Below are 26,492 nucleotides of genomic sequence, written 5' to 3'. Positions count from 1 at the left end.
CTCAAACTGTAAACAGAGCAGGCCCAGTCTGAGATAATGTGCAAGAGGAAACTGGGTTTATATATAATGCTTGTGGGTTCTGAGCTGGTCAACTTTAGAATTGTATTTTTTTATTATGGAAATATCTTTGATATGCATATTTTTTAAAGATTTATTTTTATTTATGTGTGCTTTCGTGTGCATATGTGTATGTATGTATGTGAGTATTTGCACATGTGTGGGCAGGTGCCTACAGAAGCCAGAAGAGGGCTTCAGATTCCCTGGAACTGGAGCTACAGGTGGTTGTGAGTTGCACAGTGTGGGCTCTGGGATCTGAACTTGGGTCCTCTGCAAGCTCTTAACCACTGAGCCATCTCTCCAGCCCCCTTGATATCTCTACTTTAATTCAATTTATCCATGTGCTGGCTTACTAGAAATATAGTGAAATATTTATGGAGAAATTGATCTGTGGAAATTCCTACCATGAGAAGACTGAGTCAGAGTCAAGCTTATTGTATGGCCTTACCGAACTTAGCTAGCTCCATTTTCTTTAATACTGATTATAGTTCTGTCTGTAGAACTATAAAGAAAGCATAGTTACTTTAAAGGGGAGAAATATTAATCTTTGGGAAAACAGTGAGGGAAATAGAAATTGTATGGCCACATGGTGTTGTCGTACGTCACAGAGTGAGCCTGACATTAAAGTAGTTCTTTAGCACAGTACTGTTACTCTTCTCTGTTTAGAACCTCAGGCTAGGCATAAATGTTTTACAGTCAAAGTTTAACATTGAATGTTGACTAAATTTTAAGTTTTAAATGATTGTGCTAACATGCTCTTCTGAAGTATACAGATTTTAAGCATGCAGTGGAACTTGATAGAGTTTTACCACAGAGTAGCTGCTCTGCCAGCTGAAATGCCCTGTCTTCTCCACCGTGTATAGTGGACCTCACCATCTCCAAACAGCCATCCATCTTTCCCTCACCTCACGGGGCATCTTCCCGGACTGTGGCTCTGCATAAATGGAAGCATCTTTGGCTTCCTTCCTCTGAATTGTGTCTGTGAGGTTCAACTGTGCCCCAGCTTACGCATTTGCCTGCTGGTCTGCATTTTCTTTTAGTGTTCATAAATAAGGCCATTTTGAAATTTTTTGAATATGTCCAAGTGTTTGTGGACATATTTTTCATCTCTCTTGAGTTACATGCATGCATGTGTATTTTTACACATACACACTCATGCATCTACATACATGTAGTAAATAAAGCAGAACTTCTAGATCCTTCAGCTACTGTGAGCAGCTACTTAACTGTTTTCAACTAGCAGCCAGTAAGTGTTCTGGTTGCTTCTTGTCCTGGCCAAACTTGGTCCTGTCATCTTTTAAATTTTAAATGTTGTATTTAGTGTTTTTGCATCTTCATTTGGGGTTCCTTGATGGTTGGCGATGTGTAGCCTCTTTTCACATTCTTATGAATCATCGCTGTATCTTCTTTTGTGAGATGTCTGTGATTTGCTCTTTTTACAGCAAGACGTAAATACCATAATAAAAGAAGCATCGTAAAAAGCCAGGGTTTCTTGTGTGTCTTTAGTTTTCCTTTTTTTCTTCAAGAACAGATCTACACTTAATATTTTCCTTTGTTTGAACAGTGTTGGAGTTAAAACATGTACAACATTAAACTGTCACCATCGAGTGGTGGTTAACGAACAGTGTTTTCTATACTGTTAGTTAGCATGCAATGCTGAGTGTGATATAAACATGTAATAAGCATGTACGGTGTGAGCAGTGCCACACACATGTACATGTGCTGAGCATGACACAATAATGAACCCTCTATGAAACTGCTACCTGCCTCCGAACCAGGTATTGGTGAACTGTCTCGACCTCCAGGCACCATATTACCTAGACTGTTGTCACCTGTATCATTTAAACGTACTGTAGATGGGATGGCAAGTAACTACATTCCTGGAAACTGTGAGTCAGACTTTTTTGGTGTGAACCAGCATCGTGACCCTGTAGCTCACAGTAACTCTGTATTTGGTGCGATGTTAATTTTTTATAGAATTTAGAGTTTCTGATGGAGGGAAGGATGGGAAAGAATGGGCTTTCAAGTTTGTGTTTTGTGCCCTGCATTTGCCAGCTGAGTGTGTGGGCCTGGCGGGGTGTTAGCCCAGAGCCAAACACTTTGCTTCTCATATGTGATTGCAGAGAAGACTACACTGAGTGGGCGTTTTAGTTTGTGCTTGTTTATTTATTTATTTACTTTTTAAGACAGAGTCTTGCTCTACCATGGCTGACTTCGAATTTGCTATGTAGGTGAGGCTGTTCTTGAGTTCTTGGCAATCCTCTTGCCTCAGCTTCCTATTTATTAGGAAGCTATGTTGGGATTGTGGGTGTGTCCATCACACCCAGCTTCAAAATCCCATTTTGAATATCTTGTTCAATGAAGGAACTGTGTTAAGGCAATATAGTAGTGATTAAAGAAGAAACAAGTTCTAGGCAGTTTAGTGGCACAAGGTAAATATGTAAGATGTGCCATCCGCTGTTACTAGTAGTGATGTTACCACTGCCAATTTAGAATGAGAACTCATGCTAAGAGCAAGCAAGAACATTTTCTTTCAAAGAAAACAAAAATGCACTTTGATTTTGAAATCATTCCTAATTGTTTTGTTTTAGTTTTTTGTTTCTGTTTTGAGACAGGACCTGAATAGCTTTAGCTGTCCTGGAGCTGGTGATACCAACCAGGCTGGTAGCCATATAGACCACTGCTGGGATTAAAGGCCACCACCACACCCTGCCCATTCCTGGCTCTTTCAGTTTTGTCATGTTTGTGCTTTTGATTTTTCATAGCTGCAGAAAATAATAGGGATGAGGTTGCCTGTGTGTGAAAAGAACAAATGAGTGGCGGAAATGCCGCAGAGAAGTGCAGTGACTGCTGTGTGATGGTGAGGGACGGAGACTTAGTTACAGTGACTCGTCTCTGTTCCAGGATGCCCTGTTCTTCCTCAAGGACTTCTTCACAAGTCTTTCTACAGAAGTGGAGCTTCTGTTGACTCCAGATCCAGAAGGTACTTGCCATGTACTAGTTGAGGGTTCTGTGATGAGTACGGAGGGCTTACTTAGGATGGGGTCACTTCCTCAGAATGCCTTTGTAAGCTGAGTAATGTAGCTCAGAAATGAGTCTAGTGCCTGGCGTCCACTTAGTGCTGACTCAGCAGCACATGGTGTGGAGTGTTGGTTGTTTTCCCTAGCAACTGCTGACTAAAGAGCTGTGACCACCCAAAACTACAAGAGTACAGAACTGCACACTGCTAAGCAAAGCTCACAGTGCATATTCCACGTTCAGTTTTTACAGAATGTACGCACTTCTCTCCTTTGTGAGGGGGGAGAATTGTAAGTCAGCTTATTGCTGAATCAGGAGCAGATCCTGATATAATTAATTGCTGTGTGTTGTTTTTGAGAAGATGCTTGCAGTGCTTGTTCCTGTATGTGTGTGTGCATTCGTGTTAGTTAATACAAATGTGTGTATGTAACAGGAGGATGGAAGGGTGGGAGCAGATCTTCTCTGTAACAGCAGTTGGGTTTACCCAGTAAAGTGTCGCATTCGGGCTGATCGGTATTGATTGCCGTGGTGCTCGAAAGTAGCAGAGCTGACTTCAGATGTGCCCCTCGTGTTTTCAGTTACAAAGTCTCCTGCAGCTGATGTCACCTGCAGTTTGCCAAGGCATCTGAGTACCTCAAAGGAGCCAAATCTAGTAGTTCCCGGGCCCAAACAGCCTTCCCCAAACCATAGTGCCAGTTCAGCGGAGGGGGCTAATGGCCTGGAGGAGAAGGACTTCTCAGCTGAGGAAGCTTCAGTTAGAGACCAGCCTGTGTTTTTTAGGTAAGTGCATTTATTTTGTTAACAAATGAAGTTCTCATGGAGCTGTGAAGGTGGCTCTGGAGTGTAAGTGAACCGGCAAGCATGAGGTGGCATCAGCGTTCCTTCACACTGATGTATAAACTCCTGTTACTGTTTGTCTCTGGCCCCTGCCTAACTGTCCCCCTTGTTTACACACAGTAGCCCTGATTGCAGGGCTGCTCTGTTACTGGTTCCGTGGTGGACGTTCCCTCTGCTCTGTTACTGGTTCCATGGTGGACGTTCCCTCTGCTCTGTTACTGGTTCCGTGGTGGACGTTCCCTCTGCTCTGTTACTGGTTCCGTGGTGGACGTTCCCTCTGCTCTGTTACTGGTTCCATGGTGGACGTTCCCTCTGCTCCCGCTGCCCCTTTCAGGTCTTGGAGTGGGTTTGTACCTCTCAGCATGGGGCTGTGCTTTGGCCTTTCCCCACACACTGCTTCTTCCCTTCTGCTCAGACCTATCTGCTGCTCCCATCCTCCTGAGGCAGGAGAGCATTCTGGGAAGCCCAGGTGCCCTGCACACTGCTGCTGCTTGGCTCTGTGGTCAGCTGGCCTCATTCTGGGTTTTTTTCTTCCTTGGCCAGCCGACCTGTTCTTCTTGCCCTCTTTCCCTAGCTGTTGTTGGTCAGAATAGTCTTGGCATTTCTAGAAAGAGGAGGGTCAAAGAGCAACCCTGTTCTCTATACCTCCCTTTTATACCGGGGCCCCCAGTTTTGCTGTCTTTCTGTGTTGTGAGAGGACTCTACATTTTCACTGCAAATGTTCACTTTTGTTATTTTCCTACGGTGATTTGTGTCTTAGTGTATTAATTTTAGTGTCCTATTTTGTATTAATCACATATACTTTGCCATTTCAGCTTTAGTAAATGTAATGTTGAAAGCAAGAAGTTTGACACTTTGTATGGAGGTCGGTCTCACTGTGGCCCAGGCTGGCCTCAAACTCTAGCTCTTCCTTCCTTAGTCTCCCAGGTAGCTGAGGTTACAGATGTGCCACTACACTTGGCTCAATAGTCTTTAACTGGAGTAAGGCAGGCCCCTGTAGTTTTACCTAGGCAAACGTTGATTTTGTATGTTTGTGCTAGGTTATTTGAAATATGAAAAATAGCTTGTAGATTTCCCCTCTATTCTCCTGGAGGGTCCAGACCCCTGGGGTGGTAATGAGTGGTGGTACCGCAATTACTCCTTCACAGATATAAGTTAACGCTCGACTAGTGGTCTGCCTGCTGACTCTCCAGTGATGCTGCCAGAATCGTTTTCCTCCCTCTGCAAGTGGCTAGTGCACTCACTGTGTGTTTCATATTCCATCTAGGCACTGTGAAGAGTCTCTGACTAGCTGAATGTGTAAATAATCAACTGGTCTTTCTGTTAACACATCTTACCCCACAGGGAAGAGAGGCGTGGGAAGGGCCGAGGGAATAAAGGTGTCTACCAAGGCTTAGACACTGACTACAATAGATAGCACATTGCCATTTTATTGTGGGTATGAGGCTTTTCTGAGATGGTTTGGTGTTTAACCATTAGTGTTTATTCTGTTGGGGGAAATCATGTTTTGAGTTCTGAGCATTAAATTTCCAGTCAGCTGTGAGAAGGCAGCTCACTGTGGCCATATATCAACAATGTGTAGTTGGACTTTCACCCCAGAATCCCCAGTGTTAGTGTAGTCACATCTACTTACAAGCATTAACTTCTCAAATTCTCACCAAAATTTACCAGGGTGTGCCATTTTTACAGTGATGAAGACCTGAGGCTCAGGGGGCTGAGCCTTCCATACTTGCATCCTGTGGAGTGTTAGGAGCAGGGCCAGGCCAGGGCCTGCCTCTGCTCGCATTGAGCAGGCATGGTCTTCTTGCCTCTCCTGTCTACTTCTTGTTGACGTTTGAGGCCACTTTATTAATTTGTCCTCTATGTGACTTGAGAATATGTAAACATTTTTTCTAAGCATAAACATTTAATAAACTAAGAAAAGGTTTTTGTGACAACATTTTAATACCATACAGTCTAAGTACAATAGACAACATTTAAATAAACATTTATTTAATAAACTAAGAAAAAGCATCTGACAACATTTAAATACATAAATACAATAGATAGAATTTATCTGTTTAGTCATAAGCTGGAACTAAAAGGCATTCTTTTGTATTTAGGACATAAGATGTACTTGTAATTTACTTTGTGGTTTTGTTTTGATTTTTCAGTTTAACAAGTTAGGTCTCATTTTATGATCAGTAATTTTAATATAACTAACTCCCTTTGTTTCCCCCCAGAGAATTCAGATTCACGGCAGAAGTTCCTATTCGGCTTGACTATCACGGCAAACATGTATCAATGGATCAGGTGTGGAAACTTTGCATGAATATGTAATGCAGAATTACCTTTTAAAATGACATTTATTTCCTGTGGAGGGAGGGAGTGCATGAGGAATGGAGGCACTTGTGTGGAGGTCAAAGGACAATTTAGAGCCAATTCTCTGTCTACAATGTGGGGCACGGGGAGTAAAGCCGGTCACCAGACTTGGTGGCAGTACCCTTCCCTCGGAGCCATCTCAACAGTGCCCTCTGTCTCCGTTCTAGACTCCGTTAAAAAGCAAACATGAAGTTGGTGCTGTCCTGGTTTACATATGTGCATGTGTCTGACATGAAGGACAGTACCTTTACTTGCTTCTAAGTAAATGCTAAGTCCTGTAAGTGAGATTTTATGCATGTTCATCACTAGGTGGTAGAGTAGGTTGTACTGTATAAAATACAGTTTTTCTGTAAATATTTGAAGTATTTTTCTTCATGAAAGAACATTACAGAGCCAGGTGGTGGTGGCGCACACCTTTAATTCACAGGCAGATCTCTGTGAGTTCAAGGCCAAACTAGTCTACAGAGTGAGTTCCAGGATAGCCAGGGCTACACAGAGAAACTCTGTTTCAAAAAACAAAAGCAAACAAACAAACAACAGATTACTGCTTGGACTTCCCCAGTAACAGCCATGTTAAATGTTGAGTCTCTCCTTAGCTTATGGATTAATTGGCTACTCTTCCTATTTCAGGGAACACTGGCTGGGATTTTGATTGGCCTGGCTCAGTTGAACTGTTCTGAGCTGAAGCTGAAGAGGCTCTTCTATAGGCATGGGTGAGTAGATTGACCTGCTTGAGACTTTGAGGTGAGGCACTAAAGCTAGTGTAAAAGTAGAAGTGCAGTATTTTTACAGGCAGGCACACCTGCTCTGCGTTTTCTTCAGAGAGCGTAGCTTTGGAGGACCCTTACTGATCCGGGGCTAATGTTTGTTTGAGGGAGTAGAAGCAGTTGGAACAGAGGAGTGTTTCTTGAAACATCTTCACTTTAGGATATTTCAAGATAGATAACTTGCTAAAGTTGTAAATTAGCTCATTCAGTTACACGGATGCAGCTTCACAGATGTGGTTGTGATTAGTACCCTGTGCCTGAGCCATGGGGGAGTCAAGAGATAAGAACAGTGGAAGACACTCACCCATGTGCATGTTCCCCAAGCTTTGTCGATCTTTCTCTGTCTGTCTGTCTGTCTGTTACCTGTCTTCTGTCTGACACACACACAGATTTAGATTGGGAATTTTTTTTTTTTTTTTTTTTGGTTTTTCGAGACAGGGTTTCTCTGTGTAGCTTTGCGCCTTTCCTGGAACTCACTCTGTAGACCAGGCTGGCCTCGAACTCACAGAGATCCGCCTGCCTCTGCCTCCCGAGTGCTGGGATTAAAGGCGTGCGCCACCACTGCCCAGCCTAGATTGGGAATTTAGTAGCTGAGTTATATATGTATTTCTGGAGCATCTGTAGTATTTTGTCCTTGTAATATATAGTTTCCGAACAGGAAAAGTCCTTAAGCATGCGCCTCTGTTTCTTCCTTGCATTAACAGTCATTTTCTCCAGTTTGCTAGGTATTGACAAATTGTTCTCATATGCAATCACCGAATGGCTTACTGACATTAAGAAGAACCAACTACCAGGAATCCTGGGAGGTGTTGGGCCTATGCATTCACTAGTTCAATTAGGTGGGTTGTCTTTTTAAATCTTTTTGGGGTTGCAAATACCTTGAGAGTCTATATAAAGAGCGTTTTTCTATAAAACTACATGTGTACTAACATACACATAAAACTTCACCCCTGGTTTCAGGGTCAGACCCTCCATCCATGGTTGAACTCACTCTCTCTCTATACACACACACACACACACACACACACACACACACACACATACGCATAAATTTTTCATGGTGATTTTATATTGTAATGAAAATATTTTGGATATATCTGGGTTAAAAATATTAAAATTAAGTTTACTTTTTGGAATGGTTATTAAAACACTTTCAGTCATACACATGGCTCAGCCTGTATTTCTGTTGGGAGCCTGGCCTTTGGGGACCTCAGTGAGAATGAGACAAGGAGCCAAGGGTGAGACTCTTGTCACCTACAGTTCTCCTTGTGATTTCTGTATCTAGTGCAAGGCCTGAAGGACTTGGTGTGGCTGCCGATCGAGCAGTACCGGAAGGATGGTCGCATCGTCAGAGGCTTCCAGAGAGGTGCTGCCTCCTTTGGTACCTCAACTGCAATGGCTGCTCTAGAACTCACAAACAGAATGGTTCAAACCATACAGGTACTGTTCCCTGCCTGCCTCATCTGCACAGATGAGTCCTGTATAGCAGCTACCATGAAGATGTGTGAAATGTTGAGGGTAGACATCTCATTTGTAACAGTTTACTGACATACTTAGTTTTGTTTTGTTTTGAGACAAATTCTTGCTATATAGCCCAGACTATCATAGTTTTGGTCCTTAGCCTTCCCAGTGCTCAGGTGTGCACAGGTGTGCACTACCACACCCTGTTTGGTGCTTGGCAGTTGTTTAGCTAGCTAGTACTGAGCATATAGGTAACAAAGTTGTAGGAAACTTGCCAAGTCTGTTTGCATATTTCAAGAAAATACCAATCATTAAGTCAGCAGGGGGTTTATATCACTGGTCTATGTAAAAAGATCAGAGCTAGGTTTAAGAACATGTAACAGGTTAAACGGAAGTATTGAAAGCTGCTACATGGAGGTAATAATAAGAGGAAGGGGCTAAGTAGTTCAGCTCAATCCAGATGGGAGTTTGTAGCTTACCTTTCCTATTCACACTGTGACAGCCCTAAGCTCTTGTTATGAGTGTTTAAGCAGAGGCTCTCTTTACCCCTACAGGAGAGCACTGCCACACTTCTGTGCCCAGCTCTCCAGGCTGTCCTCTGATTAATTTCTTCTTTCTGACAAAATAACCCAGGCAGCGGCAGAGACTGCTTATGACATGGTGTCTCCGGGTACCCTTTCCATTGAGCCCAAGAAGGCAAAGAGATTTCCTCATCACCGGTTAGCCCACCAGCCAGTCGACCTGAGGGAAGGTGTGGCCAAGGCCTACAGTGTTGTAAAAGAGGTATGTAGAGACTTCAACTGATGGCCAGAACTGGTTTGCATGCTTTCCTGGTACGTTGGTTGGGGTTACTATTGCTGTGATGAAACACCATGACCAAAAGCAACTTGGAGAGGAAATGGTTTATTTCAGCTTACACTTCCACGCTGTAATCCATCATTGAAGGAAGTTAGGACAGGAACCCAAACGGCAGGAATCTGAAGCAGGAGCTAATGATACAGAAGCCATGGAAGGGATCTGCTTACTGGTTTGCTCCTCGTGGGTTGATCAGCCCACTTTCTTATAGAACCCAGGACCACCAGCCTAGGAAGATGCTCCATAGGCTTGCCTACAGGCCAATCTTATGGGGACATTTTCTCAGTGTCTCTTCTGTACTCATTATAGAAGCTGTCAAAATGGACCCAGAGAGTTCAGTGGTGTAAGTGATACGGATCCAGACCTCCTGTGGAGTTGGATCCTGTCACTGCCCAGCATGTGTCCATACCTTCAGCCCTAAGCTTAGCAGTTGTGACAGAGATGGAGTGGTGCTGAAGCAGAGATTTGGGCTGTTTAGGCTCTTACCCATGTTCTCTGGATTTTCTGTGTAATCCCATAAAGTGTTCAGTCGGCTTTTTATAATTGATTATGTTCCATGGCTTTTTTCTAATACATGGCTAGTAATTGTAGACAGAGTACATGCATTCCGAGCACTGAGTGGATCTAAGCTTTCTTGTGCTGCATCAGAGGAATCCTCACTGTGGTCCTTTATCAAGAGGCCCTATTTGCAGAATTGCATTTAGCTGGAGGGTTTAATTGGGGCAGAAGTTGCTTTTAGGTCATGATGTGTTGCTATGTGCTTCCTTGCTTGGAACTAATTAAACTCCATTTTCTGCACACTAGTATCATGGAGAAATGCTAAGCCATGGTGAGTGCCACTTACCTTCATAGTTGGAACCCTGTTAGGTAGCTGAGCGAGGGTGGCTGACTGTTTTGCTCGTTTTGGGTTTGGTCTAGCTGATGTACAAAGAGGGAAGTGTCATCACCTTAGCTTCTGACCTGTGCTTGTCTCCTCTTTTCTGCCTCCCACCCTCTGCAGGGAATTGCAGACACGGCTCAGACCATTTATGAGACGGCAGCTCGAGAACACGAGAGCAGAGGGGTCACTGGTGCTGTGGGTGAAGTCCTGCGCCAGATCCCACCGGCAGTGGTCAAGCCCTTAATTGTAGCCACCGAAGCAACATCAAATGTGTTAGGTGGCATGAGAAACCAAATGAGACCAGACGTTCGGCAGGACGAATCGCAGAAGTGGCGCCATGGCGGGGACTGACGTGTCCAGTGTGACTCCACGGTGTGTGGAGCTAAGAGCAGGCTGGCCTAGTGCAGCTTCCTAGAGAACATACGTGTTTAATTTATGTGCTCATCTCAGGAACAAAAGCAGTCTTTAGTTAAATAATTTAATGTCAAGACACATGCAGCCAAAACCTTGTGACATTTTAGGGCCTGGCACTTGCCTGCAGGAGTGGCTGGTGGCTGGTGTCATGGTCAGTAGAGATTTGCTGCCATGTTGAATGCTTTGCTTTCATTAAAGTGACTGTAATTGTACTTGTTACTGACAAGATCTCATTGGGAACATCTTTGTAAACAGTGTTGAGTGCTTAAAAAAAAAGAAAAAAAAGATTGGAGCGATTCCCAAAGCACCAGGGAGCCCTCTTGTAGTTCTGAGGAATTGATTTCTCAGCTCACAGTTTCAACACTTCTGATGCTGGTGAGAGAAGCCACAGGGAGAGCAAAGCAGCCAGGGCTCCAGTGTCCAATAAAGCAGGCCTCGACTCCCCGAGGGATCACCTGCTCGGTCACCTGGAGAAAGTCACAGACAGGTCTGCCGTGCTGCACTTTATCCTCTGTGTGTGTGGGTGCGTGTGCGTGTGCGTGTTTGTGCGTGTGTGTTTGTGTAGTGTAACACAGGTATGCCACGTTCTCTGTCATTCACAAGGTTCCATAAATATGGACAGAAGTGAAGATGTCTCAGTTTGGGCAAAGAAAGGTAACCCAAATGTAGTATGTTTCTGTATCCAAGTGCAAGTGAAAATGTGTGCTCTGTGGTGGACTCTATGTGTCCATTGTTAAATACATAGTGCAGACTATTAGGGATGTGTGGCAAGGGACACTGGAAGTGGGCTTTATTCTTAGAAAGTTAAATAAAAATACTCCAGATATGTACTAGTCAGCTAATTCAAAGTACCATTTTTACTTGGTTAATAATGTACATTTTGATAACATGTCAGGAACGAATAAAGTATTTTTATTTAAAGGTAAGACTGTTGTATACTTCCATGAATGTTTTGTTTTTCTGAGAGTATATTCATTGATACAATGTTATAATTGATGATGGGATATTTGGAGACACTTCTCAGAATTGATTGTAGTTAGTGTCGCTCATTGTTGAGGAGAAAGAGGGTAATTGTTTGCAATCTGCCTAGAGACTCAGCAGAAAAGCAGAACTTTGTATTCATCCCTGTTTGGAGTCACATGCTGTCCCCTTTTGCTCTCTAAAGTGTTGGTGGGTATCAGAGTGAACTAAATGCCACAGCTGAGACCTCAGTTTCACCCTCTGAAAGCTCTGAACAAGAAGGCAGTGCCAACCCCAAATCCATACTCCAGAGTTTCTAACAATAGTGCTGTGTATGTTTTCAGAAGCTTAATTTCCTTTCACTGCTGTGAAACTTCATAGAACAGGTCTCAGAACAGCCGCTGGTGACCTCATGGGCCCTCACGGTGGGCTCTTCTGTTCTTGTTAAGTGGAGCAGTGTCTGATACGGCCCTGGGCAGACACTGGGTAGTAGCGGAATTTGTTGCTGTGGCTGGCTAGGACTATCTGTCCTCCTAATGAAACATGCAGTGTGTGTTACCTGTCACATTTGGTCAGACTTCACCCCACATCCTTGGTTATGTTTAAGGTCCGTGAGAGTTGGTACACGGAAGTAGCATCCCCTTTGCCCTCTGAGGTGTGTACAGCTCTCCCTTTTAACTAGTTAAATGAAGCCATGTAAACAAGTGTCTCTTTGATGCTGTCTCCTGCTTCTCCCTCTTGTCCTTCTGCACCTTGCCAGAGATGTTGATTCGGTTTCCAGGTCTGTGTGCATTATCAAGGCCCTGGTGGGGACCTGTCTGTATTTGAACACTTGTAAGTTATATGTCTGTTGTATTTTCTTTTGTGTTGTGATGACATGTAGCATGTTGACAGGCTCCTTGGGTTCCCTCATCTACAGTTACCAAGTAAATGACTTCACTTGGCCAAGATGTCTCACCTCACTCAGCCCCAGTGTCCCTCTGTAAGTGAAAAAGCTTGTGGAAATTTCTGGGCAATTAGGTCACAGTGGCATAAGCAGAAATAATGGTGTGTGCCTTCCTGCTCAGTAGAGTGCCCAGACCCGTGATGTCAGGCTGGTGGCTATGGACACTGTGTTTGTGCACACCACAGCAGCTGTGGGTTACTTCAGATCTCTCTTCTTAGAGTGACACCTTCCTGATCTGGCAACATGCCAGCATGGTTGAATCTGGGTTGATAATTCTGACTGGAGTGGGCTGCATGTGCCACCTAATGAGGTCCACACACAGTCCCCTGCAGGAGTCAGGGAAGCAGGCTTGCTCAAGATCACTCAGCTGGTCCAGACCCTGCCTGTATTGCCTATGGCAACGGAGACTGAAGCAATTGCCAAATGGGACTGACTGGGAACCCCAACTTTTCCTGTCTATCCTCACCCCCTGTTACTCTGAGCAGGGCATACATAGACATCATAGCAATAGGTACCATTTTAACGAGGTTTCTGGGTAATGTGGATTCCTACTTAAGAGTACATATATTTGTCATCAGTATTCTTAAAATGTAAAAGTCACTGTAAGGAAAAAAATCCAAGTAGCAGTGTTCCTAAGCAAAGTATCAGGGCCCATCTGTCCTGCCTCCTGTCCTGTGTCACTTTGAAGGGCTACTGCAGGGTTCCTATGTGACCCGTCAGCTGTGTCTGCTCCAGTGGCTAGCTATCCAGAGGCCCTCGCCCCTCCCTGGGTGTCCTGTGACTCAGGACTGGCACCTGAGTGTTTCCACCATTGGGATTGGAAATGAGGATTCTACCCTGCAATTAATGACTTTCAGGGTTAACCATGGGTTGTCTTAATTGAAATGATATATATGTAAAACACTGCATAAGAGACTTAGGCCACTCTGCTTTACTTCTGCCCGTGTTGAGTACAATCCCTCCAATTCCAGGGTTCTGAGGACAGTGGGAAACACTTCCTTCCTTCCTCCCTTCACATCCCATTGGGAATGTAGAGTTCAAAGTCCCTTGGAAGGACTGAACACAGGAGTGATATCCTTCTGTCTGCAGCTGGACAGACCACTTAGTATCAAAGTCAAATACACATTTGCATCTTAGGTTAAAAAGGAAAATTATTTGTACAGTGTAGAGAAGTGTACCGATGATTTCCTTTTTTTTAATCAGGAAGTTTTATTTTGGTTTACAGGAAGGTATAGCCATTATTCTTATAAGAATGCTAGTATGTCACATGTCAGCCTTCGTGTGGACATTTTCAGGATTGTACTGGGCACACTTACCTTTGAGAGACTCCATGTGTTCAGTTGCAGGTCAGCCAGAAATTGTGGATGAGAAATCTTTGAGTCTTAGTGTTTCATATTTTGAATCTCACCATTTCTTGTAGTCATAGGACTTGGAAGCCGACATTGGCCTTCCCTAAGCATCACTGGGATTGGGCAGTAAGCCTCGGAGTGCTGCCTGTCCACTGCAGTTTAGAAGATGTGACTGTATTGTCAGCTGCTCCCTTACACTTGGCACTGTGGGACTGGGGCTGGCCTCTCCCTTCGCAAAGATGTTTACTCAGCTGTCTCACGTGCGCTTTTCTGGTTGGAAGTGTCTAGCCTTGTTTGGGTAGCCCATCGGTCCCACTGGGCTGCTTGTTTTTTTCATGGAGTTTTTTAGGCACCAAGTTCATCTTTTCTGTGCACCCTCCTCGCCTGTCTCAGATGTTAAACCACCTCACCACATGGCCATTGTCTTTTCTGAGAATCCTCTAATTATGGCAACTCTGGATGTAAATAAGAATATTCCTCTGTACAAGTATTTTTGTGAAAAATGTAACTTGTTAGTGTGACTATTTAAAATACAATGACGTTAACTTGTGAAAAAATTAAAATATTTCCTCTTTGTTTTTTGCTTTAAACTCAAGTATTTTGTGTCGTCAAGAACCATTTCCCGAGTCTGCTGGAACCACTTGTGGGGGTGGGTAGACTTCACAAGGATTCATCGTCCTGGCACCTCAAATCTAGTGTTTATATTCCACCAGTTTCTGAGCTGTATGTTAACGTGTGCCACGCCCATGCTGTTGGTACTGATTTTATTCATTATCCCTTCAATGTGGACTTCTGGCAAACACATCTTGTAGTGTTGGCCTTAGGGATATAGATAGATGCTTGGTAAATCTCTCTGGAGGAGGAGGAAGATGCATGACATTTAAATAGACAAATTACTTTAAAAGGGGGTTTGGTGTGGCATGTCTCTTTCTAACCACATTGTCAGGCAGGTGGAAGTGACAAGACAGGCATCACACATGGCACTTGGAAGGAAGGAAGGAAGGAAGGAAGGAAGGAAGGAAGGAAGGAAGGAAGGAAGGAAGGAAGGAAGGAAGGGGACATTTGTGAGATGCCCAGATATCAGCCAGGCTTTCCAGTGAGTTCTCATGGAGGAGCCTGTGTGCCCCGAAGAGACAGGCCCAGAGACCTTGCCTCCTGTGATCCCCTTACCTCCTGCTTTCTTGAACTGCTGTGCATGCATGTGAGTGTGTGTGTGTGTGCTTATGCATGCATGCATGTGGAAGTCAGAATGGCTTATGGGAGTCCTTCTGAACTTCCACCACGGGAGTTCTGGAGCTCGAACTCAGGTTGTCAGGATTCAGACTTGGCAGCAAGCTCCCTGGTCCACTTAGCCACCTTCCTGGCCCTCTTGAACTGCTGTTAAGAGCAAATTGATTTAATCCCAGCACTTAGGAGGCAGGTGGATCTCAGTGAGTTGGAGGCCAGCCTGGTCTACACAGCCAGTTCCAGGATAGCCAGGACTGTTACCCAGAGAAACCCTGTCTCAAGAAAACAAAGAGCAAATTGAGCTGTTGCCTAAGGAGATGGAACACTTCACTGCAGGAATCATCAGGCATTTGCTAATCCAGGTTGAGAAGGATTGGGGAGCCATAAATGTGAGTTGGGAGGGGCTTGCTTGTTTTGTTTTCCTGCCTACTTCCCAGCTGCCCCCTTCCTGGCCTGCCCAGTACCTGGTCCTTCAGCCCTACTGTAGCCTGACAGCAGTGGTTAGAGGCACCTGGAGAGTGTCTGTCTGGAAACAAAGCTCGGTCTCCAGTCAGCACATACCAGAATCTGAAAGTGGGTCTAAAGTAGCTTCTCCATTTCAGCTTGGTATTTGGGGCCACAGTTCCTTGTGGGGAGTAGTCCTGTGTGCTGTAGAATGTCCAGCTGCCTGCCACTAGATAGCAAACACCTCCCTCTTTCCCCCAGACATGCTAACTAAATGTCTTCTTGGGGGGGTGGGGTGGGGTGGGGGTGGGGTGGGGGTGGGGATCCTCTCAGAAGTCCAAGTAACTTGCGTGTGGTTGCTTATATCTGTAATCCTAGCACTTTGGAGACGTAAACATTTGGGTATTTATTAAGTTAGCCTGGACTGTGTAGTTCCAGCCTGGGCTACCTTGTCTTAAAATATAATAATAATAATAATAATAATAATAATAATAATAATAATAATAATAATAATATAAAAACAATAAGCTCTGGTTAAAGGCTGCCCTGTGGAGGGACTGTGCATCCAGAGGGCAGATCTTGTATCATAGAGCAGAGTTTATATGTTTCCCCCTACCCCGAGACCCTGTAGAATTTTTACAGGACCCTGAGTATATAAGTAGGTACATATCTCTATATTTACTGATGATAAGTTATCAGGAAATTTATCTAAAAACCTTTGTTGCACAGCATTTGTATAATTTATTAAAAGTGAGTATCATTTGCATACTAATGAGGTGAGTGTCCTTGTTTACTTTTATATAAAGCGATCTTGACTGAGCATTTGATGCTGCAGAAAATAGAGATCATCTGTCTTCCAGAGTGGATTGGCATTTTGATTTCATAATGCTCAATGCTGAGAACCCTGCTTTGTGTAAATGTTTCATACAAAGTGGCAGAGCTGTTTAGGACTATTTCAGAACTACCAAACCAAAATTATTCTTATTTTTGTTTCTGTTTTGAGACAGGTGGGCTCAGATTCATTAAGTTCAAAGGTGGCTTTGAACTCCTGATCCTCCTGCCTCCCCCTAAGTGCTAGGATCACAGGTATGCACCACAAGACCTATCTAATAATAAATGTTGTTTTTGTTTTTTATATAATAAATGTTTTGATGGCCAAGTAACTATCTCCACTTCAGTTTCAAGTTTTACTTCTCCTGCTTCTGGACTTGTTTCTTGAAAACCCTTTCTAGTCTTTCATTCTGGATCTTGTTTTAAGAACAATCTTCAAGTGCTGGCCTTTGTGTCCTGTTCACTTTGGAGCCAGCTCATCTGGGAGTCAGCTGACTCTGAACAACCCAGAGTCACCTGAAGCTAGCAGTTTACAGTATGCTTTCTCATAACTGCATTTGTTGTGTGACTCACTATAAAAGGGACTGTTAATCCCACAGGGCAAGAATAAGACCGCTACAATCTTGAACCGGACTTGTGGCAAGCTTGATTTCATTAGAGTGCACCCAAGAGCTGGCCAGAGATTGCCTCCGAAGTTGGTTAAAGAGAGCAGTCCCAAATCTATTTCTTGGGCCCCTTTTAAGGAGTAAAATCACAAGTAGTTGCAAAGCAGAGTTACAAAAGAGAGGCAATGGGGCAATAGAGAAATACAGAAAAATCTCAAACAAAAAACCCGCCATGTGGTCCCCACATGATTAGAGAGGGTAAGTGTATTCTCAAAAACAAGTCAAGGTCATGGATTGGGGCAGGTCAGGCTCTGGAAAAGACTTAAAAACTGCAACTCAGCTCTTACAGTAAATGGAAACATTTTAATCAGTACAGCATAATGGCTCCTGCCTTCAAAATGGAGTTAGGTGGGTTCCTTAGGACCAGTGGGGGGGATGAGATTTGGCAGCTATTTAAATTCTGAGGGGTCACTGCCAGTGGCCTTCTGAGAAAAGCTGTCCCTGTTCACACATCTGCCATTAAGACTTGCCATCGTAGAAACTGTTGGGTCTGGTAGTTGCACCAAAGTTAGATGACCTGAGGCCACTTCATTCCATCACCGAAGGGTACCAGAACTTCTGACTAGTTAGAACCACCGGCAGGTCGGGTTCTGACACCGTGACCCGGAACAGAGGGAGTAGGTCCTTGTTAAAGCAAGTAGGTGGTCTAAGAAAGAATTTTTCAATTTGAGGTCAGGTCTTGGGTGATGGTACATTCCAGGAATTTACAACTCGTGATAACAGTTTACAACTAGTAGTACAGTTTGTGATAACAAGGTGCTTGTACAAACTTAACGGGGTTCGTAAAAGCATGTTTACACAAGTCTGTGGTGATCTTAACACAGCTCCCGATGCAGCTTGGGTCTGGTCTTATTTTTTAACCAACTGCTCTTCTAACTGCAGAGACTATGGGACAAGGTCATGCAACAGAAGAAGCAGGGTAGGTGGCTAATGTTTTTGAATTATTGTGGACCCCACTAAAAACATTTATGTGCACCTGCTTGTGTGTGCACATGTGTGAGGAAGCAGAAGTTGATGTCAGGGTGTGCATGTATGAGGCAAGTGTTCTTCTTAGTAGTTCTGCTCCCCCCTTTTAAAAATGTTTTTGGCCTATGCTAGTTACACATAGTGGGCTTCATTGTGAAAAGGTTTTTCTTTTAAAACTATTTTATGTATCTGTTTCCTTTTGCCCACATGTTTGTCTATGTACCTCTTGCATGCCTGATGCCTGTAGAGGCCAGAAGAGAGTGTCATTCCCTGGAATTGAAGTTACAGATGGTTACAAGATACCATTTGGGAGCTGGGAATCAAACCCGGGTCCTCTGGAAGAACAGCCAGTCCTTTTAACCACAGAGTCATCTCTCCAGCCTGTTTGTGACATTTTCATAGTGTAGACCATGAATGCTGAGCATAGTCATCTCTGTTACCGTCTCATTTTCTACCCCCTCCTGATAATCTGATAATCTCCTTCCTCATTCCAGCTAGACCCCATTCTCCTTTCATGGTGTGTGTGTGTGTGTGTGTGTGTGTGTGTGTGTGTGTGTGTGTGTGTGTGTGTTGCTTTGCTTACAAGAGCATGGGCGAGGGTCTGTCTACAGGAACGCAGGTACCTTCTCAACACTACTGGAGAAAATGTCTCTCCCTCCCCGACCAACCATTAACTACCAGTAGCTCCTCAAAGAAGAATGGGGCCTCGGGCCCCTCCCTTCTTCCATGACAAGGTGTTGATGGGCCCAGTTATGGGCAGATCTTGTGCAGCTTGTCACAGCTGCTGTGAATTCACGAGTGCAAAGGCAAAGTCATGCCCGGAAGTCAGCACCCCACACCTGCTCTCCCCTCTTATTCCCAGTCTTGTGTTCTTTCAGCCTTTCTGGTGATGTTCTCTAAGCATTGGGGGGGGGGGGTGATATAGAGCCCCATTTATGGCTGGACATTCAACAGTCATTTGTCATGAGTACATGGACTAGTTGGAGTCTACAGTCATCACTAACCCTTGCCGAAAGAAGAGCTCCAGGCAAACCGGCAGAGGCAGCAATCTGATGGATGTCTGCTTCCTGTCCCGCCGCCTGGAATGCTGTCTCCCCACTGTGAATGCCTCTGCCTCCACCTGGGTTTTTAATATGAGGTCTCTCACTGAACCTGGAGCTTGCTGATTAGGTTGGGTAGCAGGCATCTAGCTGTCTCTGTGCCCGGCTATTTGGGCGGGTGTTGGGGGTCTGAACTCAAGTCCGTTTGCCTACATGGCAATCACTTTACCCAATGAGCCATTTCTTTAGCCTTTAAAGTATTTTAAAGAGATATGATGATGATGATGATGATGATTCAAAGAGAGTAGTTGCCTCTTTGTTTGACGTTGGACCTGTTTCTAGTTTGTTTTTTTTTAAAGATTTTATTTATTTTTATTTGTATAATAGTATTTGCTTACATGCATGTCTGTATGCCATGTGGGTGCCTGATGCCTGCAGAGGTCAGAAGATGGAGATAGACTCCCTGGAACTGGAGCTACAGATGGTTGTGAGGTACCATGTGAGTGGTGGGAATCAAACCTGGTCCTCTGGAAGAATTAACAAGTGTTATTAACCACTGAGACATCTCTCCAGCCCTTGTGGGTTGGTTTCTTTTATTTGTTTTTAAATACAGCCTTATTATGTTGCCCAGGATAGCCTTTAATTGATGCCCCTTCCTCACTCTGTCAGTACCAGGCTTCAAGATTCCCACCCTCACGCTTACTTGGGAGCAGATCCTTGGTGGCCTTTGGAAGGCTTCCTTGAAAATGTGTGCAGAGCAACCTGCCTTCCTTGCCAGCAGAGGGCGCCCATGTCCTCTCAGCGCTGAAACAGAAACTGACCCCTGCCGTGTGGCCCCTCAGGCTGAATGAGATGTGACCCTGTGCACCCAAGAAGCCGTCAGAAAAAGCCGTCGTTAGCCAGGCTTGTGTCCAAGTTGAGGTCGGTTTCAATTAAAACATTTAAAAATGTTGCTCCAGCAAACGGCTCTGTGGGTAAAGGCGCTTGCTGCCGACCCTGACAGCCCAAATTCAGTCCCCAGAGCCCATGGTGGAGGGAGAGAACTGACCCCTGGAAGTCGTTCTTTGACATCCACTCAAGCCTGCGCACGTGTGTGCTGGTGTGCAGACACCCCATTGACTGCAATAATAAGGAATAAAATGAAACGCCATTTTATTTCAGGATCGCTCTCTCCCTGAAACCCCCGGGCTGGGTAGCAACAGGGCACAGGCCGAACAGGCTCAGAGGGAAAAAGCTTATGGCACCGGGCAGGAGGCAGGTCTGAGAGACGTACAGGGTGGCTCATCACTCACTGCTTTGTGTTCAGGTAAGGGTCTCTTGCCCGCCCCCCTACCCCCAAGTGCTAGTGTCGAATCAGAGGGAAGACCGTGCAAGCTTCTCTGCCGTGGTTGCTCTCCTGGAGAGGCAGGGGAGTCCCTCCTCAGCGTTCCTCTCACGCTGGAGTTGGATCATGCGGACAGTCACTTGTCTGGGACACAAACTTTGGGAGGGGCACCAGTGATCGAGATAAATAGCAATGTAACACAATATTTTGCTTTAAAAACTTGACATTGCACTGGAGGGATGGCTCATTGTGCAGAACTCCATGAGTTCGGATCCCCAGAACCCACATAAAAGCCCACAGGATGCATGCTACCAGCTCTCGGACAGCAAGAGAGGAAATGGGGATAGGTGAACCTCACAAAGCTCTGGCCAGATAGCCCAGCTTCCGTAGGGCTGCAAGACCCTGTCTCAAACAGGAGGAAAGGTGAGGACAGACCTAAGGTTGTCCTTCGACCTCCACACATATGCTTTTGGCATGTGCTCACCCACATGCACATAAAGACACATACACATATCAAACACACTTAGAAAATTGAAAATAAAACTTGAAGTTGACATAGCAACCTCCACACAGATAAATAGACCCTCAAAATGCTAAATAAAGATAGTCTTTGATGCTATAGGTCCCTTTCGTGGCCTTGTGCAGATCAGATCACGAAGATCCCCGTCTGTCGGTCTTTCTGCAGATGTTGACACTTTAGCCCTCTCAGGCTTAGCTTCTTCCATCTTGAGACTGGCGGTGGGATAAGGAAGGAGAAAGCACTGGCCTTAAGAGGTGGGGCCCACCCGGCAGGAGGCAGGTCTGAGAGATGTGCATGGCTACCTGATCCCTCACCATCCCATCACAGCTGCCCCAGCCTCTGTTTTTCACTTCAGTGCTCAGGTCTGAAGTCTCATCTTCACGACCAACCACTCTGTTCTGGAGTCTGCCTTTGGGGAATGTTTAGCTGGATCACCAGCTCAGCCCCATTTCTCTCTCTCCAAACCCTGTCCTCTCAGAAAAACTACCAAAAGGTCCAGTTCCACATTCCCAGGGGTTGTGGTGGCTCCTCCCCTGAGGCTGCTAGCTGCCCAAGACTCCGCCTAAAAGTGTACCACACTTGGGCACAAACCCAGCTTGTGGAGGACACGTCATCACCCTGCATCTACAGGGTATTTAAGCACTCTGACTTAGATTGTCCATGTGATTTTTCTCTTGCCCTATCCCCCACACCTCGATCTCTGGGGACTGGAGGGTCACCAGGAGCTGCTTTGCCCAGAATAAACCTGGTCTTTTACTTTTTGTTTGTTTGTTTTTCGAGATAGAGTTTCTCCATGTAGTTTTGGTGCCTGTCCTGGATCTCACTCTGTAGACCAGGCTGGCCTCGAACTCACAGAGATCCACCTGGCTCTGCCTCCTGAGTGCTGGGATTAAAGGCATGAGCCACCACTGCCCGGCCTCGTCTTTTACTTTTTAATTCTGCTTGATTTGGCTTACTGTGTTGGTAGAGAAACTTATTATTGGGGTACAGAAAACCTATTTTCTTGGTGCCGGAAGTCCAGGAGGAGTTGAGCTTTCCCTGCTGGGTGGACCAGTCTGGGCCACTTGTGAGGCTGCTCCTCTTTTAGCTCCCTCTCTGCCAGACAGAATCGATTTTTGGGGTAAGTCACCCATTTCCAAGTCACCACCTACAGAGGTCCAGAACCTCTTCCAGCTCAAGACCCCTTCTGGGTCAAGCCCCCTGGAATCTCCTGCCAAGCCGTGGCCACGCCAGGGCAAGCCCGATCCATTTCCAGAGCAAAGACTGTATTTGTTCCATGGGTCCTTTGTGGAGGAGACGTTCTACCCAAAGGCAACCCCATGTCCACTCCTCAACCCCAGGCTATATAGTCTTCCGTCTCCCACACAGGCTTGGAAATGAGCAACCCTGGGTCTAAACCCAATCCTCAGGCACCCCTGGGGTATCTACTATGAAATTTATCCAAATGGGGGCTGTCTCACACCATATGACAAATGGTTTGTGCTCCCTTATCCAGGATTTTTAGCTCTGCCCTCCTGCCCATCCCTCTTCCCTGCTCTCTGCTGTCTGTCAACTTGCCTCTCCTGTCTCTACTCCGAGATGGCCTTTTGATCCTTCACTCTCCCCATCCCCCAATCCACCTCTTACACTCTGTTGTTCCGGTGTGTTCTCTTAGTGGCACACCTTGGCAGGGCCCTCCAAAAGGTACCCACTTGGCCGCCTTACTCACTAAGCTCTCCTGGCATTTGGTCTGGCCATGCTGGTATTTCCACCTGCAACAGATCCGTTCTCTTTGTCTGTTTGTGTCTGCACCCTAAACTGCAAGAATGTCCCGTCCTTACATTTGTTACAACATGGGAGTCAGAGTCGGAGAGGCTGCTTTGTGCCCAGCGCACCCCTGTTCTCCCTTACAGGATCTGCTGATCTGACCCTCAATAAGGTATGTACGGATCATTTGTCTGTGACTGAATCTAATTCCAAATTTTAGAGTCCGATTCTTCCTATGTTACTTTCCACATGGACATATGTGTGCTTATCTGGCTCCTGCAGCCTACTGTACCCACATGGACATCTCTCTGGCTCGCTCCCCTCTCCCAGCAACCTGGGAGACCCACAGCTTAAACTCCAGCCCACTGTATCCTCCATGTGGCTCTGGCTCTTGCGGCCTGCAGCCCCACGTGGGCCCCTTATCTTCCGCTCTACCTGACTTTCTCTCACCTTGCAGCCAGACTGCAGACATACTACACGGTCTCTCGGTTCCTGCCTGCAGTCCTGCCGCCCATTTTCACTCTCAACTTCTTGAAACTTAGAGGAACACACTCACACAGTCTTCCACTTTGCGACCCTCTCTCTCTTCCTCCACGGACTCAGATTTTATTTTACCAGCTTGGCCTCAGTACAAATCAATGGCCAAACCTGGCGAGCTTGATTTCCAAATTCTCACAAATCACTTGTTAACTGCTACTGCTGCAAACAAGGGATCCCCAAATACCTTATACCTAAACTTGCTCTGCTACATTTCCAAAGCCCCTTACCTCTAAGGCTTGACTTCCTCACTCCTAAAAATCTTTTATTCCTATGACTTCTTTGTATGCTGTCCCTATATCTTTTTTTTCTTGCCTTTAATGGCTGAACCATCTCTCCAGCGCTTTTTCTCATGTCTGATTCCATTGTCTAGGACCTGAAGAACAGTATTAGTTACAGATAGAAGGTATCCTTCTCTCTCTCTCTCTCTCTCTCTCTCTCTCTCTCTCTCTCTCTCTCTCTCTCTCGTTTTGTTTTTCAAGACAGAGTTCTCTCTGTAGCTTTGGAGCCTGTCCTGGAACTCACTCTGTAGCCCAGGCTGGCCTCAAACTCAAAGAAATCTGCCTGCCTCTGCCTCCCGAGTGCTGGGATTAAAGGCGTGCGCCACCACCGCCCGGCTACCCCTATATTTTAAGATTATACTGTGAACTTTTATTTCAAGATTTGTAAGTTGCCCTTCTGTCATGGTTTAAAATCTATATAATTTGTAACAAAGTCTGTTTCCCACAGGAAGTTTTGTTTGTCTCACTGTTAGAGAAGTTTTGTCTATTTTGTCTGGATGGATGGATCTGTGCCTGGATGTTTTCTTGTGGAGATGGGAGCCACACAGAATTACCTCACGCTCAGTTGGGTGTATAAATGTATGCAGTCACTGCATGCTTGTTTCTGACTGGTCTTGGATGCATGTTTTACTATTTTTCGTGTGTCTTGGTAATAGCTCAGCTGTTACTATTGCAAGTAGCTGCCTGAGCTCAGAATTTGCCTCTGGACTTTCTGGCCACTAAATCTGATGCAATGACAGAGATTCATCTGTCATTTGGGTATAAATAATATTAAAGTTACTCTACACTGTTCTACCTTATTAGAAAAAACATCTAAGGGAGTTGGGTATGGTTAAAAATCGGTAACAAAAGGTTAACTTAAAATGTGTAAACTCTGCATTGGAACTGCTCTGGGAAACAATACATGACTGGCCTGCCACCATCTTAATTAAGTACAGCCATGTGGGCAGTCACCATTTTGACTAAGGTTGGAGAAGAGGGAGGTCATGTGACTTCACTGCCATCTTGATTAAAGGTGACCACATGGAGTGGGCCTACCAAGGAGACAACAGGTCTCCAAGATATTTTGGATTAGGATGGATTTTTGTATGATAATTCCTGTCTTGTCCTGAAAACAAGGTTTATATATATGTTCTCAAAGTTAAGCCTAAAACAAGTAACTAAAAATAAACAACATTTGTCTAGTTTAGATATACTTAACAGATAATAATCCTCAAACACTTCAGAGATCTACGGATATGGCATTTAGAATGTTTAGTAAAAAAAGCTTTTCATGATAGAGGCATGCCAGCACCTCCACCCCTATCTCCTCCAAAGAAGACGGATGGGTGCAGAAGAACTTCCCCCTGGAGTTTACTTTAAATGCAGAAAATCCAGTCATGGAGTGGAAAAGACTGCCTTCACTCAGTTGCTGCCAAGACCCTGTCCGGACTGTGGACGAGAAGGACACCAGGGAACTGATTGCCTCACTTTGCCTAGACAAGGTAGGCTGGTCTTCCTAAATTCTTACTCCATAGGAAAGTCTGTCAGATCTGGACCTGATAGCTAAAGACTGATACACCCTGGGACGCCTGTCCCAGTGACCACAGAGAAACCTGGGGGTAGCTGTCTAGGTAGCCAGTAAGCCCCTGTCATTTTAATAGATTGGGAGGCTGCTTCACTCCTGCTTACTCAGGTGAAATTCATCCTTCTCAGATCTGATGGTGTTTGATGACTAGGGTACTGACAGATTTACCAGTTTAACAGCTCTCCCTGACCCCCCAAGGCTATAACCACTTCAGTAGTTCATTAATTAAGTTTCTTATTAAAAATACAGACAGGTTTGCCTGGTTCACAGGCTTCATAGTGAAGGATAAACAGGTTGTAACTTTCCACGAAAGGAACACAAAAAATTATTTAAGATATATAAATGCAAGTTGTAAAGGTATAAGTAAATGGTTTAAGGTATGTAAAGATGGTTTGGATTTCTGTCCTCTTTCTATGCTATTATTACACTGGAATTTTGGAGGGTCAGAGTTTTATCATTGATAAATGGAGTTCTGATAAACTGATAGAGTCCTGACTGTTTACTATTCAGTCACAAGCTCAAGATTTTAAATTTCCTCTGGTTGTCTTCTAAGTATAGACCTAAAAAGGTATGTTTCATTGGGCTAAAACCAGGCTTTCTAGACACAGGAAAAATGTTCATGCCTTTTACCCCAAAGCCATAGCCTTTGCTATGACACTAAGGTGTAGATCTGTTCCGCTGTTTTACAGACATTTGCATGTTCCTGGGGGAAGAGTGCTGCTACTGTATCAAGGCGGAGTCACTCCACATATTGTCTGAAGAACTTCACCAATACAACCAGGGCACATCTCTGTCCGTTCTTACTGGCAGTCTTCCCTCCTCCCATGGCTAGCCCGTTCATAGGGCCGGTGTTAAAAATCTATTTTTTTTCTCCTGGCAACTTGCCTTCTCTGCTTCCTCCCAGAACAGATTCCTGAGGTCTCCAGGATGGCAGTGAACTGAATGCTTCTTCACCCATACCTCTCTGACTGAATGTGAGCACACTGACTCCCGACTTCCCCTCCCCACATTGTCCCATGCCAGCAGGAAATAACTAGTTTTGATCCAGCGCCAATCTAACCAAGAAGGTCGGGATGTTTGGCTGGAATCTCCAGCTCAGCCCCATTTCTCTCTCTCCCTCTCCAAACACTTTCCTCTCAGAAAAACCACCAAAAAGTCCAGTTCCACATTCCTGGCGATTGTGACGGCTCCTTCTCTGAAGCTGCTAGCTGCTCAAGATCCCACCTAAAAGTGTACCATAATTGGACACAAACCCAGCTTCTGGAGGACACGCCATCACTCCCTGCCCTCCCCCAACACCTACAGGGTATTTAAGTGCCCTGCCTTGGATCTGCCATGTGATTCTTCTCCTGCCCTCTTCCCCAGCCTGGATCTCTGGGGTCTGGAGGGTGACCCAGGAGCGGCTTTGCCCAGAATAAACCTGGCCTTTGATTTTTTAA

The 26,492-nt window shown here is 45.1% G+C and overlaps 1 protein-coding gene and 1 long non-coding RNA gene across 5 annotated transcripts in view; both read left to right on the top strand.

Annotated features, from left to right (window-relative positions):
- The window catches only part of Atg2b (autophagy related 2B), a 70,108-nt gene extending 55,608 nt beyond the window's left edge, over nucleotides 1-14,500 (top strand). For all 4 annotated transcript variants that reach the window (XM_052738892.1, XM_052738891.1, XM_052738894.1 and 1 more), the window contains 8 exons: nucleotides 2,962-3,040; nucleotides 3,654-3,855; nucleotides 6,135-6,204; nucleotides 6,904-6,986; nucleotides 7,758-7,879; nucleotides 8,326-8,480; nucleotides 9,135-9,284; nucleotides 10,357-14,500. In XM_052738892.1, the coding sequence (XP_052594852.1) occupies nucleotides 2,962-3,040; nucleotides 3,654-3,855; nucleotides 6,135-6,204; nucleotides 6,904-6,986; nucleotides 7,758-7,879; nucleotides 8,326-8,480; nucleotides 9,135-9,284; nucleotides 10,357-10,587 (1,092 nt within the window). In that variant the 3' untranslated portion in view covers nucleotides 10,588-14,500. The remainder of the gene's footprint in view (nucleotides 1-2,961; nucleotides 3,041-3,653; nucleotides 3,856-6,134; nucleotides 6,205-6,903; nucleotides 6,987-7,757; nucleotides 7,880-8,325; nucleotides 8,481-9,134; nucleotides 9,285-10,356) is intronic.
- Nucleotides 14,501-19,781: 5,281 nt separating this feature from the next.
- LOC128110529 (uncharacterized) lies at nucleotides 19,782-26,492 on the top strand. Its single transcript, XR_008218236.1, has 4 exons — nucleotides 19,782-19,999; nucleotides 20,240-20,384; nucleotides 24,767-24,970; nucleotides 25,958-26,492. It is a non-coding gene; the product is annotated as an uncharacterized LOC128110529 (long non-coding RNA).

The sequence above is a fragment of the Peromyscus californicus genome, unplaced genomic scaffold, assembly GCF_007827085.1.
Source record: "Peromyscus californicus insignis strain IS unplaced genomic scaffold, ASM782708v3 Scaffold_15__1_contigs__length_86483966, whole genome shotgun sequence".
Taxonomy (NCBI): Eukaryota; Metazoa; Chordata; class Mammalia; order Rodentia; family Cricetidae; genus Peromyscus; species Peromyscus californicus.
This window is presented reverse-complemented; position numbering and strand designations above follow the sequence as displayed.